Source organism: Dendrobates tinctorius, unplaced genomic scaffold (assembly GCF_039654945.1).
Source record: "Dendrobates tinctorius isolate UK_male_01 unplaced genomic scaffold, ASM3965494v1 ptg000022l, whole genome shotgun sequence".
Taxonomy (NCBI): domain Eukaryota; kingdom Metazoa; phylum Chordata; class Amphibia; order Anura; family Dendrobatidae; genus Dendrobates; species Dendrobates tinctorius.
The window spans coordinates 26,218,337-26,245,286 of record NW_027361690.1 but is presented as its reverse complement, the minus strand read 5'-3'; the positions used below and the strand labels follow the sequence as shown (position 1 = coordinate 26,245,286).

Below are 26,950 nucleotides of genomic sequence, written 5' to 3'. Positions count from 1 at the left end.
TTAGTTGGATTACAGAGCACAAGAGGACCACCAAGGTTAATGGCAAAAACTATGTACAATACTATTACGACTGACTAATTATCACATGTGGATCATATAAGTGGAAGAAGTGCACACCCAAGAGCAAAAAGGGGAGGGAATCTAAGGGTGCTGTCATGGCCTTCGAAAAATACCGTTAACCAGTAAGTAACTAAGACTTTACTCGAACGTCCATGACAGCACCACCGAGAGAATTACAGAGTGTAATAACTATTTAGGGAGGCATTACAGCCTGTAGCACCCTTATACCAAAGGAGAGGTCAGAGGAAGCACCCAAGTCTAACCTATAATGATTGCTAAACGTGCTCGGAGAGGACCAAGTGGCTGCCTTACATATTTGGTCAATGGAGACTTCCGACCTCTCCGCCCATGAGGTTGCCATGGCTCGAGTGGAATGCGCCCTCAGTTTCTTAGGTGCCGGCCTGCCCTTTGAGGTGTATGCTAGTGAAATAACCTCCCTAATCCATCTAGCTAGTGTGCTCTTTGACACCCTAAGACCCTTCCTGGTGCCTTGAAAGGAGACAAACAAGGCATTGTCCTTTTTCCAGGAGTCAGTAACTGCTAGGTATTCTAAGAGACATCTTCTAATGTCTAAGGTGTGGAGCTTCATTTCCTTTTGGTTGACTGGATTAGGGAGGAAGGATGGAAGTACTATTTCCTATGTCCTATGGAAACTGGAAGCTACCTTAGGTAAGCATGCTGGATCATGCCTAAGTATTACTCTATCGTCCTGGAATTGCATATACGGAGGAAGCCTAGACAATGCCTGGATGTCACTCACTCTTTGTGCTGACGTCAATACCACCAAAAAGGCTACCTTGAGGGAAAGATTTTTCACCGTTGCTGACGAGATAGGCTCAAACGGGGCCTCCGTCATGGCCGTGAGAACTAGGTTTAAATCCCACGGCATAAACCTATTTCTAACTATGGTCCTGGACATACCTCCTGCCTTAATAACAGGGCTGTGGAGTCGGTAAGCCAAACCTGCGACTCCGACTCCGACTCCTCAATTTCCCTTACACCGACTCCGACTCCAACTCCGACTCCGACTCCACGACTCCGACTCCCACACATATTGCTTATATTTAAGTGAAAAATTTATTGTAGTACAATGTGAACCTCAGACATTTAATCATTTTTATGATCCAATAATCAAGATATTTAGATAGAACAGAATATATATTGGTGTACTACCCGGTTTTCATTCTTTTTGGTACAGATACGATATGGATAAATGGATAGATAGAGCAGATTTCTAATCTGTTTTTGCTATTGAAAACATTATCTATGAGCTCAAAAACCTTTCAGGTGATGCAGTTTTTTAAAAAGTTGATCAACTTTTGCAGCTGAAAAACGTATCCTCAAAAAACACAGGAAAAACGCTGTGTGTGAATGTAGCCTTAGATCAGGAATAGAACAGCCATTTATAGGACATTTCATAACTTTCCCAAACTCCTATGAAAAAATATTCAGCACATCCTGCATTGAACTACTGTGCCCAATTTATTATATATTTTAGGAGTCGGAGTCGGTCCATTTTATACCGACTCCAACTCCGACTCCGACTCCACCAAAATGAGCTCCGACTCCGACTCCACGACTCCGACTCCACAGCCCTGCTTAATAAACCTACTAACCCAGTAAATACCGGCCATGTCGCAGCTAAAAAAAAGGCCCCCAGGGCTGACACCTGCACTTTAAGGGTATTGGTGGAAAGATCCATGTCTAGACCCTTCTGAAGGAACTCTAGGATCAGAGCTATTGGAACCGCTTCTCCAGCTACAATTCCTGAGTACTTTAAGACTTTCTTCCAGGTTCTGGCATAGATTCTAGTTGTAATTTCTTTTCTGCTTTTAATCAGGGTATTTATTAAGTTTGGAGAAAAACCTTTATCCTTTAGCAACGACCGTTCAAAATCCACGCCGTCAGATGAAGGTCAGCTACTTGAGGATGGTAACGCGGGCCCTGGAATAGGAGATCTGGAACGTCTTGCAGGACTCAAGGATCTGACACAGACATGGCCCTGAGGCATGAGAACCATGCCCTCCTGGGCCAAAAGGGAGCAATCACTATTACCATTGCTTTGTCCTTCCTGATTTTCCTCACCACTATGGGTAGTAAAGATAAGGGAGGGAAGGCGTAGGCTAGACTGAAGTCCCATTTTATCAGGAAGGCATCTACTGCCAGAGTGTTTTCTATGGGATATAGTGAACAGAACTGTCTCACTTTCTTGCTCTTTTTGGTGTAGAAGAGATCTACATCTGGCTGACCCCATCTTTGTACATTCAGGGGGAAAATGGTAGTTTTTAGAGACCATTCCCCTTGCTTTAGAAGGTTGCGGCTTAAGAAGTCCGCTGTGGTATTTTCTTTCCTTCTTATATGCAGAGCTGTTAAAGATAGAAAATGCTATTCTGCCAGTTGGAACAAGCATTCTGTTACTTCCATCAGAGGTCTGGAACGAGTCCCGCTCTGGTGGTTGATATAAGCCACTGCGACCTGATTGTCGGAGAGAACTCGCACGTGATGATCCTGTAGATACACAAGGAGCCTGCTCTACTGCCGTTAATTCTGTCAGGTTAAAAGACATCTCTACCTGATGATGCTCCCATAGGCCCTGGACTATAACCTCACCCATATGAGCCCCCCAAACAGTAGGGCTTGCATCCATGGTGACTACTCGGGTTATATTAAACTCCCAGGACACCCCTCTGGATAAGTTATTCTCTTCAAGCCACCACTCCAGAGATTTTACAGTGATCCGGCATAAAGTCAGTTAGCCTTCCAAGCAACCTCCAAGAATTTTATCATATAACAAAACATCACCCTGTAACGTTCTTGTATGAAACTGTGCCCACTGGAACGCGGGGATGCAGGACGAGAGAGAGCCAAACAGGGACATGGCCTTCCTGAGGGACATGGTGGGATTGTTAGAGGCGTTTAGGACTTGATAACGCAGGCGAATCAACTTTTCGGGCGGTAGACGACACTCCTGATTCTGTGAGTCTAAAATTAGGCCTAAAAACTGCTGCACTTTCATGGGCTGCAACCGAGATTTTTTGATATTTAGTAGCCACCCTAATCGTTCCAGGGCAGACATTGCTCTTTGCAACTGCTCCAAACAATGGTCCGCTGTTTTGCTTATGAAAAGGAAGTTGTCAAGGCAGGGGACTACAAGGATATCAGATTCACGTAGGTGGGCCATGACTTCAGTTATGACTTTAGTGAATACACGAGGGGCAACTGCAAGGCCAAAGGGAAGGGCGCTATATTGGAAATGCCTAACTGATCCTCCTAAACAAACTGCCACTCTAAGGAAACGCTGATGGGTTACATGAATAGGTATATGGTAACAGGTGTCTTTTAAATCTAACACCACCATGAAGCAATTTTCAAACACTAGCTTTATTGCTGAACTGATTGTTTCCATTTTGAACGAACGTATTATCAGAATTTATTGAGGGCCTTTAACCCCTTACCTACAATTGACGTAATATTCCGTCCATGTGACCATGGACCTAATTACCATGGACGGAATATTACGTCATCGCGATCAGCGGCGCCCACGTGGTGAGCGTCGCTGATCGCGGCCGAGTGTCAGCTAATTATCATAACTGACACCCGGCACAATGTGTCAGGGGCAGTCACGGACCGCCCCCGACACGATAACCCCTTGCACACCGCGATCAAACACGATCGCGGTGTACCGGGGGTTAAAGGGAAGCATCGGCAGGGAGGGGGCTCCCTCCGTGCTACCCTGAGCCCCCCACGGCAGCGCAATGTGCAGCGCTGCTGCGGGGGACTCCTTTCCTGCAGGTCCCCGGATCCAATATGGCGACGGGGACCTCCGGGGGCCTGCAGGAAGCTGGCTTCCTGTGCAGTGCCTGTGACAGATCGCTGATCTGTCACAGTGATCTGTGATGTGACAGATCATCGATCTGTCACAGGACAGTTATGTCCCCCCTGGGACATTGTAATAAAGTAAAAAAAAAAAATAAAAAAAAAGTGTAAAAATAATTTAAAAAAAAAAAAAAAAAAAAAAAAAAAATCGCTAAATAAATTTAAAAAAAAAAAAAAATATTCCCCAATAAATTCATTTTTTGGAAATAAAAAACAAAACAATAAAAGTACACATATTTGGTATTGGCGCGTCCGTAACGACCCGCCCTATAAAACTGTCCCAATAGTTAACCCCTTAAGCGAACCCCTTAAAAAATAAAAATAAAAAACGAAGCAAAAATAATGATTTATTATCATACCGCTGAACAAAAAGTGCAATAACGCGCGATCAAAAAGACGCATATAAATATCCATGGTACCGCTGAAAACGTCATCTTGTCCCGCAAAAAACGAGCCGCCACACAGCATCATCAGCGAAAAAATAAAAAATAAAGCGATGCAAAAATAATTATTTTTTATATAAAATTGTTTTCATTGCATAAATGCGCCAAAACATAAAAAAACGACCTAAATGAGGTATCGCTGTAACCGTACTGACCCGAAGAATAAAACCGCCTTATAAATTTTACCGCACCCGGAACGGCGTAAACGCACCACCCAAAAGGAATTCATGAAACGCTGGTTTTTGTAAATTCTGCGTCCCAAAAAACGAAATAAAAAGCGATCAAAAAAGGTCACATGCCCGAACATGATACCAATAAAAGCGTCAACTCGTCCCGCAAAAAATAAGACCTCACATGACTCGGTGGGTCAAAATATGGAAAAATTATAGCTCTCAATATGTGGTGATGCAAAAACTATTTTTACAATAAAAAGCGTCTTTTAGCGTGCGACAGCTGCCAAATATGAAAACCGCCATAAATAGTAAATCAAACCCCCCGTTATCACCCCCTTAGTTAGGGAAAAATAATAAAACTAAAAAAATGTATTTATTTCCATTTTCCCATTAGGGTTAGGGCTAGGGTTAGGGTTAGGGCTAGGGTTAGAATTGGGGGTTTCCACTATTTGCGCACATCAGGTGCTCTCCAAATGCAACATGGCGTCTGATCTCAATTCCAGCCAATTCTGAGTTGAAAAAGTCAAATGACGCTCCTTCCCTTCCAAGCTCTGCCATGCGCCCAAACAGTGTTTTACCCCCTCATATGGGGTATCAGCCTACTCAGGACAATTTGCAAAACAACTTTTGGGGTCCTATTTCTCCTGTCGCCTTTTGGAAAATAAAAATTTTGGGGCAAAAATATAATTTTTGTGGGAAAATTTTTTTTTTTTATTTTCACGCCTGGGCGTTATAAACTTCTGTGAAGCACTTGGGGGTTCAAAGTTCTCACCACACATCTAGATAAGTTCCTTAGGGGGTCTAGTTTCCAAAATGGTGTCAATTGTGGGGGGTTTCCACTGTTTTGGTACATCAGGGGCTTTCCAAACGCGACATGGTGTCCGATCTCAATTCCAGCCAAAAAAGTCAAATGGCGCTGTTTGCCTTCCGAGCTCTGCCATGTGCCCAAATAGTCATTTACACCCACATATGGGGTATCAGCGTACTCAGGACAAATTGCACAATAACTTTTAGGGTCCTGTTACCCTTGGGAAAATAAAAATTGGGGGTGAAAAGATCATTTTGTGGAAAAAATATGATTTTTTAATTGTACCGCTGTACATTATAAACTTCTGTGAAGCCCTTGTGGGTTCAAAGTTCTCACCACATATCTAGATAAGTTCCTTAGGGGGTCTAGTTTCAAAAATGGGGTCACTTGTGGGGGGTTTCCACTGTTTAGGTACATCAGGGGCTCTCCAAACGTGACATGGCGTCCGATCAGAATTCCAGCCAATTTTGCATTGAAAAAGTCAAAAGTCAAGCTCCCTTCTGAGCTCTGCCATGCGCCGAAACAGTGGTTCCCCCCCACATATCAGGTATCAGCGTGCTCAGGACAAATTGCACAATAATTTTTGCAGTCCAATTTCTCCTGTTACACTTGTAAAATAAAAAAAATTGAACCTGAAGTAATTTTTTTTGTGAAAAAAAGTTAAATGTTAATTTTTTTTAAATATTCAAAAAATTCCTGTGACGCACCTGAAGGGTTAATAAACTCCTTGAATGCGGTTTTAAGCACCTTAAGTGGTGCAGTTTTTAGAATGGTGTCACTTTTGGGTATTTTCTATCATATAGACCCCTCAAAGTGGCATCAAATGTGATGTGGTCCGTAAAAATAAAATGGTGTTGCAAAAATGAGAGATCGCTGGTCAACTTTTAACCCTTATATCTTACTAACAAATAAAAATTTTGGTTCCAAAATTGTGCTGATGTAACGTAAACATGTGGGAAATGTTACTTGTTACTTATTAACTTTTTTGTGTGCCATATCTCTGTGATTTAAGGGCATAAAAATTCAAAGTTGGAAAATTTGCGGAATTTTCAAAATTTTCGCCAAATTTCCGTTTTTCTCACAAATAAACGCAAGTTATATGAATGAAATTTTACCACTAACATGAAGTACAATATGTCACGAGAAAACAATGTCAGAATCACCGGGATCCATGGAAGCGTTCCAGAGTTATGACCTCATAAAGGGACAGTGGTCAGAATTGTAAAAATTGGCCCGGTAGTTAACGTGCAAACCACCCTTGGTAGTGAAGGGGTTAAATTGATTATTGTCCTGAAGGAACCATCTGGTTTACGGACCAAAAACAGAAGGGAGTAGAAACCACTACCCCTCTCTGCTTCCAGCACTTCCACCAGGACGTTTTTGTTGCATAGTTCATGTACTTCTGATTCCTGGGCAGCCTGATCTGATGAATATCTGAGGGGAGTAATCCTAAAATTATTCTGAGGTACACAGGAAAACTCTAATCGAAGTCCTGAAGCTATTAGACTCAGAATCCAGTTACTGTTGGAGATCAGGAACCAGGCCGGGTAGAAGGCTGCTAGCCTACTTCCTACCGATACTGCAAGTCTTTGGGAGGGTTTCTTAGTTTCTGGAGATGAGCCTCCAAACATAAATCCCGTACCTTTTCTCTTCCTTTCATCTTATTTAACTCACTCCCTGGACGACCTCCTACGAATAAACCTTTTTCTGCTGAAAGGACGTCTGTAGGAATGGGTCAGCAAACTGGGAACCTTCTTCTTATCATCCCCAGCTTTCTCTAAAAGTTCATCCAGGGCAGGACCAAACAGGTACTCTCCTTCACATGGGATGGAGCAGAGACGGGATCTGGCCTGAATATCCCCAGGCCAACATTTCATCCATAGCGCCCTTCGTGTTGCATTAGATAGTCCTGCAGCCCTGGCAGCTATCCTTACTGAATCTGCCAAAGCATCGGCTAAAAAGGCTGCAGCACTTTGAATTATTGGCAAGGCCTTCAAGATGGATTCTCTCGGGGATCCATCTCCTAACTGGGATTCTAGTTGGTCTAGCCAGACCATCATGGATCTGGCTGTGCAAGTAGCAGCCACCGCCGGTCTCAGAGCGCCAGCTGACATTTCCCATGTCCCTTTAAGGAATGAATCCACTTTTTTGTCCAGCGGATCCTTCAAGGAACCCATGTCGTCAAAGGGTATGGAAGACTTCTTAGAGGCCTTAGCCACGGCTGCATCGATCTTTGGGGACTTATCCCATCTATCCACCAAGGGATCCTCAAAGAGGTATCTTTGTTTAAATGCCGGGGGCAAGGAGCCCCTTTTTTCCGGTTTCTTTCATTCCCTATCTACCAAGCTCTGAACCCTACTATACAGTAGGAATGACATGCGTTTCCTCGGATCCAAACCGACAAACATTAAGTCCTGTACTGAACGTTCTGGTCTCGTATCCGCTATCCCCATGGTGGACCTCACCGCTTTAACCAATTTGTCCATCTGGTCCAGGGAAAACAGAAACGGCTAGAGTCCTCCTCCTCTGAAGAAGACGGCCCTGAGGAATTTTCACTCTTCCTAGGGACCGTCGAGGAATCTGAGTCAGAAAAACTTGCTATAGCCCCACTTTTCCTCTTAGAAGACTCCCCTGTGACAGGGACTTTAAGGAATCTTTCATGTTATGATTGGGTCACCGAGGAGGAAAACGAAACCAACCTAAGTCACAGAAAACCAGAGAGGTTGGTAACTACGCAGATTGCAGACCCCTGATCCTAACCACACAACTAACAGCAGCCATGGAGCGTACCTATGATGATTCTAGACGCCTCGTCACAGCCGGAGGACTAAATAAGCCTAAAGCAAGAAAAGGGGAAATCTAAACTGCCCCAGAGCAGACCCCAAATGAATAGACAGCCCCCACACATGTACTGACGGTGAAACAAGATGAAAGCACAAACACAGGTAGGAAAATAGGCTGAGCAAACGATGGGGCCCACACTAACTAGAAAGGACAGGAAAGGAAAGATACTGTTTGCAATCACGCCAAAAAACCCTGCAAGAAATGTCCAACACTTCTGATAGCAAAAAAACCCTGAAGTCACTAGACTTCACCCACTATATCAGCACTCTGGCATATTCTGAGAACAGAGCAAAAAGAGGCCAATCTAATAAGAGACAAAAAGCAAACTGGCACATACAGTAACATAAGAGTGGAAATTCAGCACAGCCCCAGCCGGGGCTGGCTGACCACACAAAAACTGAAAGACAAAACCAAATCAAATGTGAACATTAGCAGACAAAACTTAGCTTGAGAAGACAGGAACTGAGCTGGAAACCAAGACTGTTATGAATGGAAAACCGAGGAGGAAAAAAAGACAAGCTAAGTCTCAGAAAACCAGAGAATTTGGTAACTATGCAGATTGCAGATCCCTGATCTTACCCGCAAAACCAGCAGCAGTCGTGGAGCGTTCCTACGTTGGTCCTAGATGCCTCGTCACAACCGGAGAACTACATAAACCTAAAGCAGGAAAAGAGGAAAACTAACTGCCCCAGAGCAGACCCCAAAGGAAAGACAGCACCCCACATGTATTGACGGTGAAACAAGATGAAAATACAAACAAAGACAGGAAAATAGGCTGAGCAAACGATGGGGCCCGGCTAACTAAAAAGGACAGAAAAGGAAAGACACTGTCTGCAATCTGACAAAAAAAACCTACAAAAATATTGTCCAACACTTCTGATAGCAAAATTAACCCTGAAGTCACTAGACTTCTAAACCTGTATCAGCACTCTGAAATATTCTGAGACAGAGCAAAAAAGAGGCCAATCTAATAAGGGACAAAAAGCAGATTGGCAAATACTGATTAATAGGAGTGGAATTTCAGCATAGCCCCAGCAGCGGCAGGCTGATTACACAAAAAACTGAATTGACCAACAAGCGCAAGTGTGAACATTAGCAAAAAAACAAACTTAACTTGAGAAGACTGGAAGAGAGCTGAAGTCCAGGACCTGAGAAGCAGACTGAATCACCAGCACCCGGATAGGGCGTCGGCTGTCTTATATCCAGTCTGATACTCCGGAGATCCAATCGTTATCTTCCTCATCAGGTGGCAGATCACTACCACTTAAACCAACCGCACTACCTCCTGTCACCACCAGAGGGAGAACGGAAGGGGAACTCTCAACTGGTGGAACAGAAAATGAGTTCATGACAGTACCCCCCCCCTTGAGGAGGGGTCACCGAACCCTCATCCATGTCACCAGGCCGATCAGGATGGGCCCGGTGAAAAGCACGAACCAATTTATTGGCATGAATATCAGAGGCAGAGACCCAAGAATTATCCTCCTGGCCATAACCCTTCCATTTGACCAAATACTGGAGTCTCCGTCTAACCAAACGAGAATACAATATTTTCTCTACCTCATATTCCACATTGCCTTTAACCAATACAGGATCAGGAGGTGCCGCCACAGGAACTACTGGCTCAACAAACCTCTTCAACAGTAACTTGTGAAATACGTTATGGATTTTGAACGTAACTGGAAGAGCCAATCGAAAAGAAACAGGATTAAGAATCTCCAAAATCTTGGAGGTCCAATAAATCTTGGCTTAAATTTTGGAGATGCAACCTTCATAGGAATATTCTTAGACGACAGCCAAACCATATCACCCACTTTAAACCGGGGACCAATGGTCCTACGCCGGTTGGAAAAAACGCTGGGCCTTTTCCTGAGAGAGTGACAACTTTTCCACCACTTGGTCCCATATCTGCTGCATTCTCACAACAACAGTGTCCACACCTGGGCAGGACGAAGATTCCACTTGCCCTGAAGAGAATCGAGGATGAAACCCAAAATTACAGAAAAAGGGTGACATCAGAGTGGCAGAACTAGCTCTATTGTTCAGTGCAAATTCGACCAAGGGCAAAAATGAGACCCAATCATCTTGATCAGCAGATATAAAACATCTTAAATAAGACTCCAGGGTCTTGTTTGTTCTCTCAGTCTTCCCATTGGTCTGGGGATGAAACGCGGAGGAGAAGGATAACTGAATCCCCAGATTGGAACAAAAGGCTTTCCAGAATCTGGAAACAAACTGGACCCCTCTATCGGACACAATGTTCTCTGGAATCCCGTGTAACCGAACCACCTGTTGTAAAAACAAGGGCACCAACTCAGCGGAAGATGGCAACTTTAGGAGTGGTACAATATGGACCATCTTCGAAAATCTATCACAAATCACCCAGATAACAGTCATTCTCTGAGAGACAGGAAGATCAGAAATAAAATCCATTGAGATATGGGTCCATGGCCTCTTGGGCACCGGCAGGGGCATCAGCAACCAACTAGAACAAGAACAGGGTTTAGACCGAGAGCAAGTCCCACAGGACTGTTCAAAATTCCTGACATCGCGAGATAAGGCAGGCCACCAAAACGACCGACTCACCACATCTCTGGTACCAAAAATACCCGGATGACCAGCCAATGCGGAGCAATGGACTTCAGACATCACTCTCTTTCTCCACTGGTCAGGAACATACAATCTTCCCATAGGGCAACGCTCAGGTTTATCCTCCTGAAATTCCTCCAGGGCGCGTCTCAAATCGGGCGAAATGGCAGAAAGAACTACCCCCTCACCTAGGATAGTAGTATGCTCGGTCACATTAAGAGAATCAGCAAAGAAACTCCTAGAAAGGGCGTCTGCCTTAACATTCTTAGTGCTCGGAAGAAAAGAGACCACAAAATTAAAATGCGTGAAAAACAAGGCCCAAATAGCCTGTCTAGGATTCAAGCGTTTGGCCGACTCCAGATAAATCAGATTCTTGTGATCGGTGAGGACCACAAATTGATGTCTAGCTCCCTCCAACCAATGTCTCCACTCTTCAAATGCCCATTTCATGGCCAACAATTCCCGATTCCCCACGTTATAGTTGCGTTCAGATGGGGAGAACTTTCGAGAAAAGAAAGCACAGGGATTCATATTAGAAGTCACAGGGTCTTTTTGGGACAAAACAGCTCCTGCACCAATCTCAGAAGCATCTACCTCCACCTGAAATGGAAGTGAGACATCAGGTTGCCATAAAACTGGAGCTGAAGTAAATCTCTGCTTAAGCTCCTGAAATGCTGAGATAGCCTCAGGAGACCAATTCAGCGCATCAGCGCCCTTCTTGGTCAGATCAGTCAGTGGTTTGACAATACCAGAAAAGTTACCTATAAATTTACGATAGAAATTAGCAAAACCCAAAAACTTCTGGAGGGCCTTCAAAGTTGTAGGCTGAACTCAATCATAAATGGCTTGTACCTTGGCCGGGTCCCTTTCAATAGTCGATGGAGATAAGATAAATCTCAAAAATGAAATCCTCTGTACACCAAAGAGGCATTACGATCCCTTAACAAACAAGGAATTCTCCCTCAAAATCCGGAACACAGTCTGGACATGTTCCACATGAGAATCCCAATCACTAGAAAAGATCAAAATATCATCCAGATAGATGATCAAAAACTTATCCACAAAGTCACGGAAAATATCATTCATTAAGGACTGGAAGACAGAAGGGGCATTAGTGAGCCCAAAAGGCATCACCAGGTACTCAAAATGTCCCTCCGGAGTATTAAACGCCGTCTTCCATTCCTCCCCGTGCTTGATGCGAATAAGATTATACGCCCCCCTGAGGTCAAGCTTAGTAAACCAGCAGGCACTCTTAACTCTGGAGAATAAATCAGACATCAGAGGTAACGGGTACTGATATTTAACCGTCATCTTGTTAAGGGAACGATAATCAATACACGGTCTTAATGAACCATCTTTGTTAGTCACAAAAAAAAACCCAGCACCTAAAGTCTCCGTCGACTACTGAAATGGACCCGGTTTTGCTAATTTCTTTCGTAAATTTATAGGTAATTTTTCTGGTATTGTCAAACCGCTGACTGATCTGACCAAGAAGGGCGCTGATGTGCTGAATTGGTCTCCTGAGGCTGTCTCAGCATTTCAGGAGCTTAAGCAGAGATTTACTTCAGCTCCAGTTTTACGGCAACCTGATGTCTCACTTCCATTTCAGGTGGAGGTAGATGCTTCTGAGATTGGTGCAGGAGCTGTTTTGTCAAAAAAGACTCTGACTTCTAAGATGAATCCCTGTGCCTTCTTTTCTCGAACGTTCTCCCCATCTGAATGCAACTAGGACGTGGGGAATCGGGAATTGTTGGCCATGAAATGGGCATTTGAGGAGTGGAGACATTGGTTGGAGGGAGCTAGACATCAAGTTGTGGTCCTCACCGATCACAAGAATTTGATTTATCTGGAGTCGGCCAAACGCTTGAATCCTAGACAGGCTAGATGGGCCTTGTTTTTCACGTGTTTTAATTTTGTGGTCTCTTTTCTTCCGGGCACTAAGAATGTTAAGGCAGACGCCCTGTCTAGGAATTTCTTTGCTGATTCTCTTAATGTGACCAAGCCTACTACCATCCTAGGTGAGGGGGTAGTTCTTTCTGCCATTTCGCCGATTTGAGATGCGCCCTGGAGGAATTTCAGGCTAAACCTGAGCATTGCCCTATGGGAAATTTGTTCCTGACCAGTGGAGAAAGAGAGTGATGTCTGAAATTCATTGCTCCGCATTGGCTGGTCATCCAGGTATTTTTGGTACCAGAGATTTGGCGAGTCAGTCTTTTTGGTGGCCTGCCTTATCTCGTGATGTCAGGAATTTTGTACAGTCCTGTGGAACTTGTTCTCGGTCTAAACCCTGTTCTCGTTCTAGTGGGTTGCTGATGCCCCTGCCGGTGCCCAAGAGGCCATGGACCCATATCTCAATGGATTCTATTTCTGATCTTCCTGTCTCTCGGAGAATGACTGTTATCTGGGTGATTTGTGATAGAATTTCAAAGGTGGTCCATCTTGTACCACTCCCAAAGTTGCCATCTTCCGCTGAGTTGGTGCCCTTGTTTTTACAATAGGTGGTTCGGTTACATGGGATTCCTGAGAACATTGTGTCCGACAGAGGAGTCCAGTTTGTTTCCACATTCTGGAAAGCCTTTTGTTCCAATCTGGGAATTCAGTTATCCTTCTCCTCCGCATTCCATCCCCAGACCAATGGGCAGACTGACAGAACAAACCAGACCTTGGAGTCTTATTTAAGATGTTTTATATCTGCTGATCAGGATGATTGGGTCTCTTTTTTGCCCTTGGCCGAATTCGCGCTGAACAATAGAGCTAGTTCTGCCACTTTGATGTCACCCTTTTTCTGTAATTTTGGGTTTCATCCTCGATTCTCTTCAGGGCAAGTGGAATCTTCGTCCTGCCCAGGTGTGGACACTGTGGTTGAGAGAATGCAGCAGATATGGGACCAAGTGGTGGATAAGTTGTCACTCTCTCAGGAAAAGGCCCAGCGATTTTCCAACCGGCATAGGACCATTGGTCCCCGGATTAAAGTGGGTGACATGGTTTGGTTGTCGTCTAAGAATATTCCTATGAAGGTTGCATCTCCAAAATTTAAGCCAAGATTTATTGGACCTTATAAGATTTTGGAGATTCTTAATCCTGTTTCTTTTCGATTGGCTCTTCCAGTTACGTTCAAGATCCATAACATATTTCACAAATCACTGTTGAAGAGGTTTGTTGAGCCAGTAGTTCCTATGGCAGTACCTCCTGACCCTGTAAGGCAATGTGGAATATGAGGTAGAGAAAATATTGGATTCTAGTTTGGTTAGACAGAGACTCCAGTATTTGGTCAAATGGAAGGGTTATGGCCAGGAGGATAATTCTTGGGTCTCTGCCTCTGACATTCATGCCAATAGATTGGTTCGAGCTTTTCATCGGGCCCATCCTGATCGGCCTGGTGGCGTGGGGTTCGTTGACCCCTCCTCAAGGGGGGGTACTGTTGTGAACTCATTTTCTGGTCTACCAGTTGTGAGTTCTCATTCCGGGCTCCCTCTGGTGGTAACAGGAGGTAGTGAGGTTGATTTAATTAGTAGAGATCTGCCACCTGATGATGAGGATAACAATTGGATCTCTAGAATCTCAGACTGGATTTAAGACAGCCGGCGCCCTATTCTGGTGCTGGTGATTACTTTTGGCTTTTCAGGTCTTGGTTTTCAGCTCTGTTCCAGTCATGTCAAGCTAAGTGTTTCTACTAATGTTCACACTTGATTTTGTTGGTCTATTCAGTTTTTTGTGTGGTCAGCCAGCTCCGGCTGGGGCTGTGCTGAATTTCCCCTCTTATTTATCTGTATTTGCCAATTTGCTTTTTGTCCCTTATTAGTTTGGCCTCTTTTTTGCTCTGTCTCAGAATATTTCAGAGTGCTGATATAGTGGGAGAAGTCTAGTGACTTCAGGGTTAATTTTGTTATCAGAAGTGTTGGACATTATTTTTGCAGGGTTTTTTGGGCAGATTGCAGACTGTGTCTTTCCTTTCCTGTCCTTTCTAGTTAGTTTGGGCCCCATCGTTTGCTCATCCTATTTTCCTGCCTGTGTTTGTGTTTTCATCTTGTTTCACCGTCAATACATGTGTGGGGGCTGTCTATTCCTTTGGGGTCTGCTCTTGGCAGTTAGGTTTCCCCTTTTCTTGCTTTAGGCTTATTTAGTCCTCCGGCTGTGACGAGGCGTCTAGATTCATCGTAGGAACACTCCACGGCTGCTGCTAGTTGTGTGGTTAGGATCAGGGGTCTGCAATCTGCATAGTTACCAACCTCTCTGGTTTTCTGTGACTTAGCTTGTTTAGTTTTCTTCCTCGGTGACCCATTCATAACAGTCGTCCTCATTATCAGGTGGCAGGTCTTTGTTAATTAGATCAGCTTCATTACCTCCTACCACCACCAGAGGGAGCCCGGAAAGAGAACTCACGACTCCTCTGTCAGCACAAACAGTTCCCTCACCAGAAACCAGAGGCAGACTAGAAAATGAGTTCACAACACTTTCACCTCCGTTCCAATTATTTCCCTCAGGCTTGCGGTGAAGTCAGGGGTTTCTTCCGTTACCTGTAGAAGGGGGGGGGGGGCGGGAGTGTAAGGTACTGCGTTACCCTAAGCTAGGGACTACCGCCCCCCTTTTGAACTCTACCGTCTGTCGCATACAAGGCTGACAAATTTTTAGGGTAAGTGTCTGGCAGGGGGAAACTGCAGAGGGCAAATTCCCTGTGTCTCGACTTCCCAGAACACTTCTTCCCCTGGCAGACAGAAAAATATAAGGGGGAGACTGCATCACCGGGTGTACTTTCATGAAGATCTCTTACCCAAGCAGCGGTAATAGGTACCGGCTCATGGGGGGGGGCAAGCTGATGCTGCTGAATCCTTTACTCTGGAAGAACTTTTGCGGCTGGACTGGCCACTTGTCTGGGCTAGGGCCTTCAGCTGGGAGTTTGTGCTGCTGCGTCCTAGGACCCTTTTATGCCTCCTCTCCTTGGATAGCCGGTCAGCAGGTCTGTGGCCATGGGTCCGTCCCCCCGTTCAGGACCCACCACATCTTCTATACACTCCAGCCGCCACATCCGGCGCCCGTGACCCGGCGGAAAACATGAAGAAAAAAGCCGTCCGGCACCCGGTTTCCAGCGCGGCGTCCCAAGCCCAGCTCCCTCACCGTGTCACTTCTGCAACTCCCAGTGAGGCCGCAGGGATGCGCGAGAGGACGCCACCTTCAGGCCCGGTCTGACCCAGCCACTGCGCCGCCCGATGCCAGGACTGGAATGCCGCAGGACGCCGGAGCACCAGGGAAAAAAGAGCAGACGGACCCCGGGGGGGGGGATATTCACCTTCCGGCGCTGGCCTTCCGAAGACAGAGATCCTCCGGACACTGCTCCACCTGCTCCGCACACTGCCGTGACCACCGTGGCGCTTCCAGGGACCCCGCACCAGTCGAGGTAGGAGAACCCCCCACTACCTGGATTGACCTGCCGGCCTGGAATCCTGATTATCTTGTAGGATATCTGTAGGAACGCTGTCCTCCAGGAATAGGAAACCAACTGATGCGTGGGAGAGGTGCCACCCTTTTGTATCTGTAGGTTTCCTGTTCCTGAAGGATGGATACCCTCTCTCGGTGGTGCTGTCATGGACGTTCGAATAAAAAATAAAAAATTTACCTAAAGAGTACTGGATATTTTAAGAAAATTTTAAAAGGTTAGAGAAGAATAGGGCCCGGCCAAACTATCGTGTCTTGTCATGGTAGCGGCTTAAAAAATCTTTTGGCTAAAACAAAAGCTGATGGCTATGTATGTGATATGATGTTTTAATGGGAACTGTTAATATCTGATCGGGGAGGACGTGGTGGTGAAGTAGATTTTCCATGAGTGGGCGGTGGGACTGTGGAAGGTTCGAGGGGTGGAGTCTCAAGGGAACCCAAAAATTTTGCCAGTATGGGGCCCTGAAATTCCTAGTAGCAGTCCTGCATGCAGCCGCTGGGACTTGAACATATTACTCAAGCATGCCTGAGCTACTCGAATAACACGATATCCAAGCATGTTTGCTCATCACTAACAGTTTTTATCTGCAGGTGGTTGTTATGTGTTTGTTACTCTGAAACAGACTGATATTAGCGACTATTACGGTACTTTCCAAGAGAGATTCCACAGCTATGCATTAGGGAATCCTTGTAAATTAGTTACAATTTTTATGGGAAAAGACATCTAGCATCACCCATTTTTCAGACCCGATAACATAATTAACTCTGACCTGCAGAGTATGAACTTTTTACTCGATTCAAGCATAAAAAGTCCATACTTTTTTTTTCCGTTATTTTCATTCAAAAAGTGAATTCCCTCAAATGGCAATGCATATTTTTTTACATTCGTATTTGCAAAAATAAGTAGTTTAAAATAAAAGCATCGCTTACCTGCATAGAGCTTCTGCATCAAAACACCGAGAGTGTCGATGATCGATAATGATAATTTCATGATGTTTATCTAAAAAGCTTTCCAAAGCAGATTCTGGTGTCTTGGCAATATTAGACTTAAAGCCCGCTTTCTCACATGCACAACAGAATCCATTACTCTGGCTATCTTCTTTGGCAAATACTAAAAGTACCTAAGCAACAGAATTGAAATAAAAAAGGAATAAATGTCTAAAAAAGGTTTTATATTAATTAAAACTAATATTTTCATCTGTTAAGCAATTTATTTCAAGGCAAGAAAGTAGCTTTTATATGGTTCATGATGAGGCATTGTTCTATTATGACCCTTAATCATTGAGACTGGCATTTAGTACGCCAATCTTAAAGGGAATCCTGTCAGTAGGATCACCTCTCCTAAGCCTTCTATATGGCTATGTAGGTCACATGAAGTTGAATAAAATGATATCTGCGATCCAATGTCTTATTCCAGATAAACCCACATTTTTCCTTATATGCTAAAGAGCGATTAATGATTATGGGCTGGACACTGATCTGCATGGGAATCTGCTTCCAAAGCTACCGTATACACTCGTGTATAAGCCGAGATTTTCAGCATATTTTTTTTTTGCTAAAAAAGCCCCCCTCAGCTTATACACAAGTCAGACATCAATACTCAACCTCCGTCGCTGGATCTCCATCCCTGCATCTCCTTTGTCCTGGCGTTAGCAGCTTCTTCCTGTGCAGAGCGGTCACGTGGTAGCGCTCATTAAGGTAATAAATATGCACGCATCTCCACTCCCATAGGCGTGGAGCACATATTCATCATCTTAATGAGCGGTACCACGTGACCGCTCTGCGCAGGAAGAAGCTGCTGGCCCCGGGACTACGGAGTAGTATGGAAGTGCAGAGACCACACCAGGAGGGGGTGAGTATGACGAGGGAGGACGGGGGAGCCGGCCTGAGCCATACATACAAGGGGGAGGATGGGGGAGCCATGCATACACGTGGGAGCCATGCATACACGGAGGAGGATGTGGGAGGGTATGAGCCATGCATACAAGGGGGAGGGTGGTGGAGCCATGCATACAACAGGGGAATCTACACACAGGACAGGGGGAGTCACACAGACGACAGGACAGGGGGAGCCACACATAGCAGTACAGGGATTAGGGGACAATGCACACCCAGCTTATACTCAAGTCAATAAGCTTACCCAGTTATCCGTGGCAAAATTAGGTGCCTCGCGTAAATGAATGGAGGCAATACCAATGAGAAGACAAACTGCTGTTATAACCACACAGCCCTGCAGTGAGCTCAAAACTAGCATTACAGCAGAACTAAGAGCACAGCAGAAGAGAACATTGTCTCATTGCAAATATTGTCAGCAGCATTTGTCTTCTCATAGTGCAGGCAGCTCTGCTGAGTTGCGAGATCAGATTTAACAGTACAACAGAGCTGAAAGTTGTTTCATTACAACCATAAAAAAACACATTTGCAGTTATCTTCTCACGGTGCTGCCAGCTCTGCTGTATCGCCCTTCTTGCACACTGGGTGCATGTGAGGTGGAAGCTGAAACACTAAGAGGACTGCAGCTGAAAATGTTTTTGTAATGAGACAAAGTTCACTTTTGCTGTACTGTGTTAGCTGTGCTCTCACTGCAGAGCTGTATGCGATTATGAGAGCAGACTGTCAGTCATTACATGTCTCACACCGGTAATGCCACTGTCATTTAAACTAATCTCTGAAGGGAGATCCTCATGCAAATCTGTGTCCAGGTCATAGCTATGGCTAGGTTCACATTTGCGAGAAAACTAATATTGAGGAGATTCAGAAAAAATTAAGTGAACATGCAAGTCCCCTTTAAAAAACAATTTATGGTGCCATCAAGCAACATCGTGACATCAGACATGAGGTGGCAACAGCATCATTAGCAGCATAGGTCATTCCTCCTGATCAACCGACACGGCGGGGAAACGCGTTGAGGGTTCTCCACAGACATGATAAGTGACTACCCATATGTTGTTTGGTTTATTCAAGTGCACATTTCCGCCTAGTGGGTTTGGCTGTGATCATGCTTGGGCAGCATATCTTGGGTAACATGTTTTCATGATGTGGGTATCATATTTTTAACTGTTGTTTTTTCTGGGTATCTGCACTAGCTCTAGGGCATTCTGATCCTTTCATCCCTGCACTATTTGAACGTTGTTTTCCTCTCTATTGTACCAGGGATCGATAGGGGAGTGAGGGATAGCCTTCGTTGAGTGGGGGCGCCAATATTGTACTTATAGGGTGCCAACCTCCACAGCCAGGAAAGTATAAGTTGAGGCCTTATCTTAGGGCTGTGCAGCACTCTAGATTAGGGTTTTTTTTTGTATATTATTGGCATTGGCCATTTTTTCACTGGGAAGGTGTTTTTAAACAGTTATCCAAATAAATTGTTTTTTTAAAGGGGACTTGCATGTTCACTTAGTTTCACATTTGCGTCTTTGTGCGCATCGTGCGCAAGTAGAAACGCATGCAAAAACGCATCATGCGTTTTTGCATGCATTTGCATTTTTATGCACATTCGTTCTCTAGGTGTCTACACGTTTACTCGTAAAACGCATGCGTACGCAAACGCAGGTGTACGCATGTCCATGCGCATGCCTGCGTTCTCATAGACTGTAATGCATTGTTATGACGCATTCCGTGTGCAAGCGAATGCATGCATTTTTTTTGCGCCTTTGGACGGACCCAAAAATGCAATAGGTTGCGTCTGGCGCGTCTAGACGCACACCTTGAAAAACCGCTTGTACACAAAAACGCAGCCGAACGCATGCAAACCTAAGACCATGCATTCGCCATGTTAAACATAGGTACGCATGATGCATGGCCACAGATGTGCACGATGCACTGCGCAAAAAAACGCTAATGTGAAACCAGCCTACCATCTCATTTACATATAAGAAAAAAATGGATATCACGGGAATAAGACATCAGACCGCAGCTAGAAAGGTATCATTTTACTAATTTTGCTATGACCTACATGACCATATTAAAACATTTAAGTGTGTCAAACATTCAAAAGAATAGGAAATCAGGAAGGTGCAAACTTTTTCACATGAATGTATGTATGTAATATATATATATTATACACACTCCATCCTGGTATATATATATATATATATCCCCCATTCTGCAACTTTTCTTTAAGGTATAAGAAAAGATAAATACAGTATTCTTCAGATTACAAGACGCACTAAATTTTTTTGGGGAAATGGGGATGCGTCGTATAATGCAGATGTACCTTACCAGCCGCGGTGGAGCAGAGTCCAAGGGTCGCTGCTGAAGGAGGTAAGAGTGGAGCGTTGCTGCAGGCCGGGATGAGGGGGTGTTACAATGTGCACCGCTGCGGGTTTCGGTGGCGCGGGGGCTCTGCCGACCTTTTGTGAAAGCCCAGAGCCCCGCACTTACGGTACATGGTTTACTGTGTGGTGGGCTCCGAGAAAATGGCTGCTGGGGCATGCGCAGATGGTTATTTCGGGAGATGAAATCTCAACATTGAGATCTCATCTCCCAAGATCTTGGTGCCAAGATCTCCATCTGTGCAGGTCCGGCAGCCATTTTCCAGGAGTCCACTGCACCGTTATCCACGTACGTGCGAGGGTTTTCACAAAATGTCGTCAGAGCCCCCTCACCACGAACATCCGCAGCAGCGCACATCGGAACACCCCCTCATCCAAGCCTGTGGCCTGCAGCAACGCTCCACTCTTACCTCCTCCAGCAGCAACCCTGGGACCCTGCTTCATGGCAGCCACCACCCTCGGTAAGCATTAAGACGCATGGATTATAAGAAGCACCACCATTTTATTAAAAAAAGTTTTTTCTCCTCAAAATTTGGTGTCTTATAATCCACAAAATACAGTAAATCATTATACTCACCAGGGGCGTGCATAGAAGTCATGGGTCCCCATAGCAGAAGTATAATGCACTCCTCATAGTTCTCCATATTATATAATGCATTCCATAGTCCTCCATATAATATAATGCACATTTCATAGGCCTCCATTACTTATAATGCACAGTCAATAGTCTTGCATAAAGTATAATGCACGGCCCATGGTCCTTCATAGTAGTATGGCCACTGACTTAAAAATAAATAAATAAAATACTACCCTTATCTGAGCACCCAGCTCTTCGAAAGATGGGAACTGACTTTAGTACGCGACGGGAGTACATGAAGTCAAAGTCACTGCCGTGCACCATCAGTCACATGCACGCCGACGTCAGCTGCTGTCCTCTGATTGGCCGGTGGCGTGTATTGTGGCACATGGACCTGATGGGTCTGTTCAGCTGAATACACTTCAGCTGGATGTGCATCCGAGGACACACATCCAGTTGAAGTTTCTGCTGGTGTCGGATGGCCCCTGACCAGCGGGGCCAAATCGCAGCAGCGACCGCGGTAGTTACGCCACTGGCTCCTGGGCAGGAGAATATACAAACAGGACATCATAGGATTGAAGCTGATGCTTTCTGTGAGGTAAAACATGTTTAAAAACAATGAATATCAAATGTCCTCTTTAGATATACAGTAACACCATCCTCATATCAACATGTATTCTTACACCCACCCCAGTAAAAAAAAAAAAAAACGGGATGAAGAGGCATAGGCAACCATAGAATAAAATATAAATATTTATTTATAAATTTCACAACGCAAATTTCCAAAGGAATCTCTCAACAAGAATGAAAAAAGGGGACAATGAGCAAAAAACAAGAAACCAGTAGTGTTAACAGTACTATAGCAAAGGTTAGTTTCTACAAATGGCTGAAGCCATTTATTAGATATCCCCAGAAGTAAAGCAATTTACATATGCATAGTGCTAATATATTGCAATCATATCCATTCAGGATGAATAGCGATGTCCCAGCCTATATATAAAGTGCTTAAGTGCATAAAAAACCAAAGCTAAAGAACATGTTATTACCTACAGACGTGTGTCCTGGCTCCTTGATGCCCGCTGTCCAACCCCGACAGCGCCGTTTCGCCTTACCGGCTTCCTCACAATGGGGGCAGTGTCACATTTTTTCATTCTTGTTAAGAGATTCCTTTGGAAATTGCATTGTGAAATTTATAACTAAATATTTATATTTTATTCTATGGTTGCCTATGCCTCTTCATTCCCTGTTTTTTTCACTGGGGTGGATGTTTAAAAACAAGCAGCAAATGTTTTACCTCACAGAAAGCAGAAGCCTTGATCCCCTGTATCCTCTGTTTTGCTTCCTCCCCTGCCCAGGAGATGTGTGATCAGACAATGTTCTTGCATGGTCAGACATAAATTGTGAAACTTATTTTTATTCCAAAATCTATTCTTTTAAATGTACTTTGTGTGAAAATCGCTTGAAAGACAAGGAAGCTAGAACCTATGTTACCCATGACTGCCTGATGCTTTGTGCCTTACATTACAAAAGGAGTCCCATGACTAGCTCCATCGGGCTGCCAATTTCAATCTATAAAAGTAAAGAGCAACATACCGGAGCCATGGAAGTTAGAAAAAGAAAACAGAGTAAGATGTGGAGTCATAGGAACTTCTAATAGGCATGCATATAAATGTTTATTAAGGTGGGGGGGACTTGGACAGGACTTTTGGAAGTGGGACAGCCCCTGTAAAGTCTGCTTTCTCTCACACACACAACAGAATCCACTTTCCTGGCAAAATTCTTCTGCAAATACTAAAAATATTTTATTTACAGGAAAGAAAAAAAATATATATCTTAAAATGTTTTACTTGTGTTAAATTGAACTAATATTTCTAGCTGCTGAATAATTTATTTGAAAACAATACAATTATGGTTTTTTTCCATCTGCTTAATGATGTTTTGACACAAAACCAGAGATAATGACTTCCCAACTCCACAAAGCATTATAACCATCAATTACAGTTCTAGACATTGTAATTCTTGTAGCATGTCACATGAACCAAAATTCCTTCTTTTTTTAATAAAAAAAAATACTTGGCATTTGGTATTAATAAAGAAAAGTCAAATTTAAGGTAAAATTCAACTTCTGTTTGCATGTTGCCTTTTATCATGTTGCCCCTAATAAAAGATTAAAAATGTGTATGTGTCCATTATCGTAGCTTAGTTCCTTATAAAAAGGCCAGCAGTAAAGGCCGGGCAAAGCATTTCAAGACAGATGCGTTCCAGACTCTCATTCACTGCTTTCTAGAATTCTAGTACAATTAAATTTCAAAACCAAGAAGGAAAAGTCATGGAATAATGGAAATCACAGGATCAAGACGCGTAAATGATATGCAAATGATGAAAAAAAGAGAGGTTTTGAAAATTATGTATTGAGTATGAATGTCACATATAGGAAAAACCACACTTGCATGTCTTGGCATGTCATCAATGAAGGTAATAATGCTTCTATCCAAGAAAGACTGGCACTCCTTATAACTTTATAGTGGAATTTCTATTATTGTGCAATCCAATAAAAACAACTGACATTTCAATCACCATAATTGATATCCTCATTAGATGGGATTGGCATGGTGAATATGCAGACCACAGAGTAAAGATGTTGTAAAGAGCTACAAGAGAAGAGCGGTTTCACTCGCTAGTGGATCTGACACGTTATAGTTGTCTGAGGAAAGTTCTGCCATGTTGAATGCACTTGGGCACGCAATTCATCAAGATCTGCTGCTGGCAGCTCCCTGTGCATTTACCGACCAATGACGTTCCAGATGTGATGGATGGGAAACAAGTCTGGAGCCTCTGCAGTACATGCTTGCACCGTTAGACCATGCAGGCTACTCACAGCAGTAAGAATATCAACCACTAGACTCATAGTTCACTGCACCGGGTGTACAAGCACCCTATAAGTGCACTAGCCACTCCACTGCAAAATGACAGAAAGCCAGAGAACCACAGGAGTTTTCAATAAAAATACAAAAAATCTTTATTGCTAAATACAAATAGTTAAAAGGCATTACAAATATAGACAATGCATTTTAGTGAACACCAAAAACCGGGATGTATGACGCCAAGCTATCAAAAATTAAGTATCTGTAATAGCCAGGATGACTTTCCCCAAATAGTAACCCCCCATACAAACATAGGTTAATCCAGATGGGACCTGGCTAACCATATAGCCTCCATGTTATCCCGCATGTCATGCAAACAGTGCCATGAGACTAATCCAAGAACAAAAGGGAAGGAGGGGGGAAAGAAGCGAGTAAATACACCCAAGGCTCAGCAGCAACGTCCCGGGACACCCCGAGGTGCATTTCGCTACTCTCCGTTAGCTTTATCGAGGGGAAGTATGTGGTGAGTGGCTGCATAGGACCTTATATCTCCATAGTGATTGGTCATGTGACCGTCAGCTGACCCGCTTACAAAGCGCTGTGTATAGACGGCGCATGCGCCGATCCCCGACATCCACAAGCCCCGAACACCCGGCGTGCCCTGCCGGCAAGCGAGTGGGGGAAAAAAGACCCCAGTCACATACCGACCTAGGCCGTGCCAGATGATCCGGGCCGGGAGAGACCGGGTGAACGGCGCAGGTGCACAACAGCAACGCCAAGCGCAGGCGCAATCCAGCAACACCAGGTCCCAGCAGAATGAAACAACAACAGTGCTGATAGAAAAGATAATGATAGATGGATCCTTTCCCATCAGAGTCCGATGGATATACAGTAGTGTTTGCTTCCAACAATCTCCAGTCATCTTCATTTTCAAGAGGATCCACCAATTCAAATTCATTGTAGAATTACTTTCATTCACAGATAAAATGTAAAAATAGTGACAAATGACTAAATAAAGAAAAACACAAGCTATTAAAATCACAAATAACCCACACCACAATAAAAAATACAAAATGGAGGAAATGTATCACTATGCTAAATAGCATAATAGAAAAGGGCCAAAGTTAAGGGAATCGTTCAGGCCAGCAGGCTTCATAGTGCCCAACTTAACAATCCATTTTAGTTCTCGCTGAGTGTCACAGCCGCCGCTGAGACTTACCCGCAGGGTCCTGTGCGCACCTCCCGGCGCGTCCCCGCTGCTGACCTCCGGCCTCCCCGACGTCGCTCACACACTCCTCTGGCCGGAGCTCTGACGGCGTCATGTGACGCGGTGGCCCCGCCCCCAACAAGGCGGCGCCCATCGCCTATTTCTGCCAGGCGTCTCCCCAGGTAAGACGCCTGTGTATCGTTCCCGGACTGCTGTCCTTCTGGCCAGCACTCTGTTCGTTCTCAGGCCCCTCTGCGCTGCATCTCCTAGCTCCGCTTACTTTAGGTTCTTCTGCTGCTCTCTTCCTGGGTGCGCTCCTCTGGCTGTCCTGTTTTCCCTGCCTTCTTCCCAGTTGTGCTACCTCCCTGTGTACTCCTCGTCCGTGCCTTCTCTTACTCTCTTTCTCTTTTACAGCCTCCAGCCACTACCTGCTTCGTACCCCTCCAGGCTCCTATCACTGTACTCCCGTTCCGCTGCTCCGCTGACTCTCCCCCATAGTTCCCTGGTGCTCACCCAGTCATCCCTTTGGCTCCGGCTGTCGCGGTTCCATCCCTTGTGGGCCTGCCCCTAACACTCCCAGCTCGTCCGCAGGGGCTCTGGAGCCGCGACCCAGAGGGTCCACTCCGTGTTGCCATCCGTAACACACTCCGTAACAGATACACAGGCCATGGACCCCGCTGGAGTCACGGCTACTCAGAAGGAGTTACTTTTCTTACGCGAAAATCAAACGCGCATAATGTCCTTCATGAAATTGATGGACGCGCGTCTCTCCGCTCTCCAAACTGCCGATCCTGGTAATGCGGCCCAGCTGGCTGGCTTACAGCAAGAGTTAGCGCAGCAGCGGGACGCACAAAGTCACATCCTCAGCTACATGGCTTCAGTTGATGGCCGCTTACTTGCGCTCCAGGCTGCCGCAGCCGCTCCTCCTCCCGTTGCTGGTCCCCATCCCCTTCCACGGTTGGCCAAACCACCCCGCTATAATGGTGACGCAAAACTATGCCGAGGCTTCCTGAATCAGTGTCGCCTCCACTTCGAGTTGCAGCCTCAAGCATACCCTACGGATCGCTCTAGAGTGGCCTTCATAATCTCCCACCTCGAGGGGGACGCCTTGGCGTGGGTAAATCCCCTCTGGGAGCGTGATGACCCCCTGGTTGCTCATTTGTCAAATTTTTTGGACACGTTTCGCCACGTATTCGACGAGCCAGGTCGTCTCGCCTCCACCACCGAATCTCTGTTCAGTTTATGTCAGGGGTCCCTAACCGTGGGGCAGCATGCCATCCAATTCCGGACACTATCGTCCGATTTGGGTTGGAACAATGAGGCTTTGGTAGGAGCCTTCTGGAGGGGACTTTCGGGTCGGATAAAGGACGAGTTGGCAGGTCACGACACTCCCACGGCTCTTGAGGATCTAATCTCGTTGGCTACCCGAATTGATCTGCGGTTCCAGGAACGAGCTAGGGAGAGAAGACTCACGCGCCCGTTGCCATCTCCCCGCAGACCACACAGTCCTCGGTCTAGGGCTTTTCCCTCCGCGTCTGGACCCGAGCCTATGCAAGTAGATCGCTTGAGACTCTCCGAGCAACGGCGCAAGGAGAGAAGTTCTCAGGGCTTATGTTTCTACTGCAGTAGCGGGTCTCATTTGCTCCGTGCCTGCCCGGATCGTCCGGAAAACTTCTCCGCCTAGGTCAGGTAAGAGAGGCCTCCCTAGGTGTGCATGATTCCTCTCAACCCCTTTCTCTATCTGTCCTATTGCATGTGGGTGGCAAGCGGGTCTCCTTGGCGGCCTACGTGGATTCTGGCGCCGC

The 26,950-nt window shown here is 45.1% G+C and overlaps 1 protein-coding gene across 6 annotated transcripts in view; it reads right to left on the bottom strand.

The window, feature by feature from the left end:
* Positions 1 to 26,950, bottom strand: part of PDE8A (phosphodiesterase 8A) — a 523,736-nt gene that overhangs the window by 138,599 nt on the left and 358,187 nt on the right. For all 6 annotated transcript variants that reach the window (XM_073568515.1, XM_073568511.1, XM_073568512.1 and 3 more), the window contains one exon: positions 17,157 to 17,347. In XM_073568515.1, the coding sequence (XP_073424616.1) occupies positions 17,157 to 17,347 (191 nt within the window). The remainder of the gene's footprint in view (positions 1 to 17,156; positions 17,348 to 26,950) is intronic.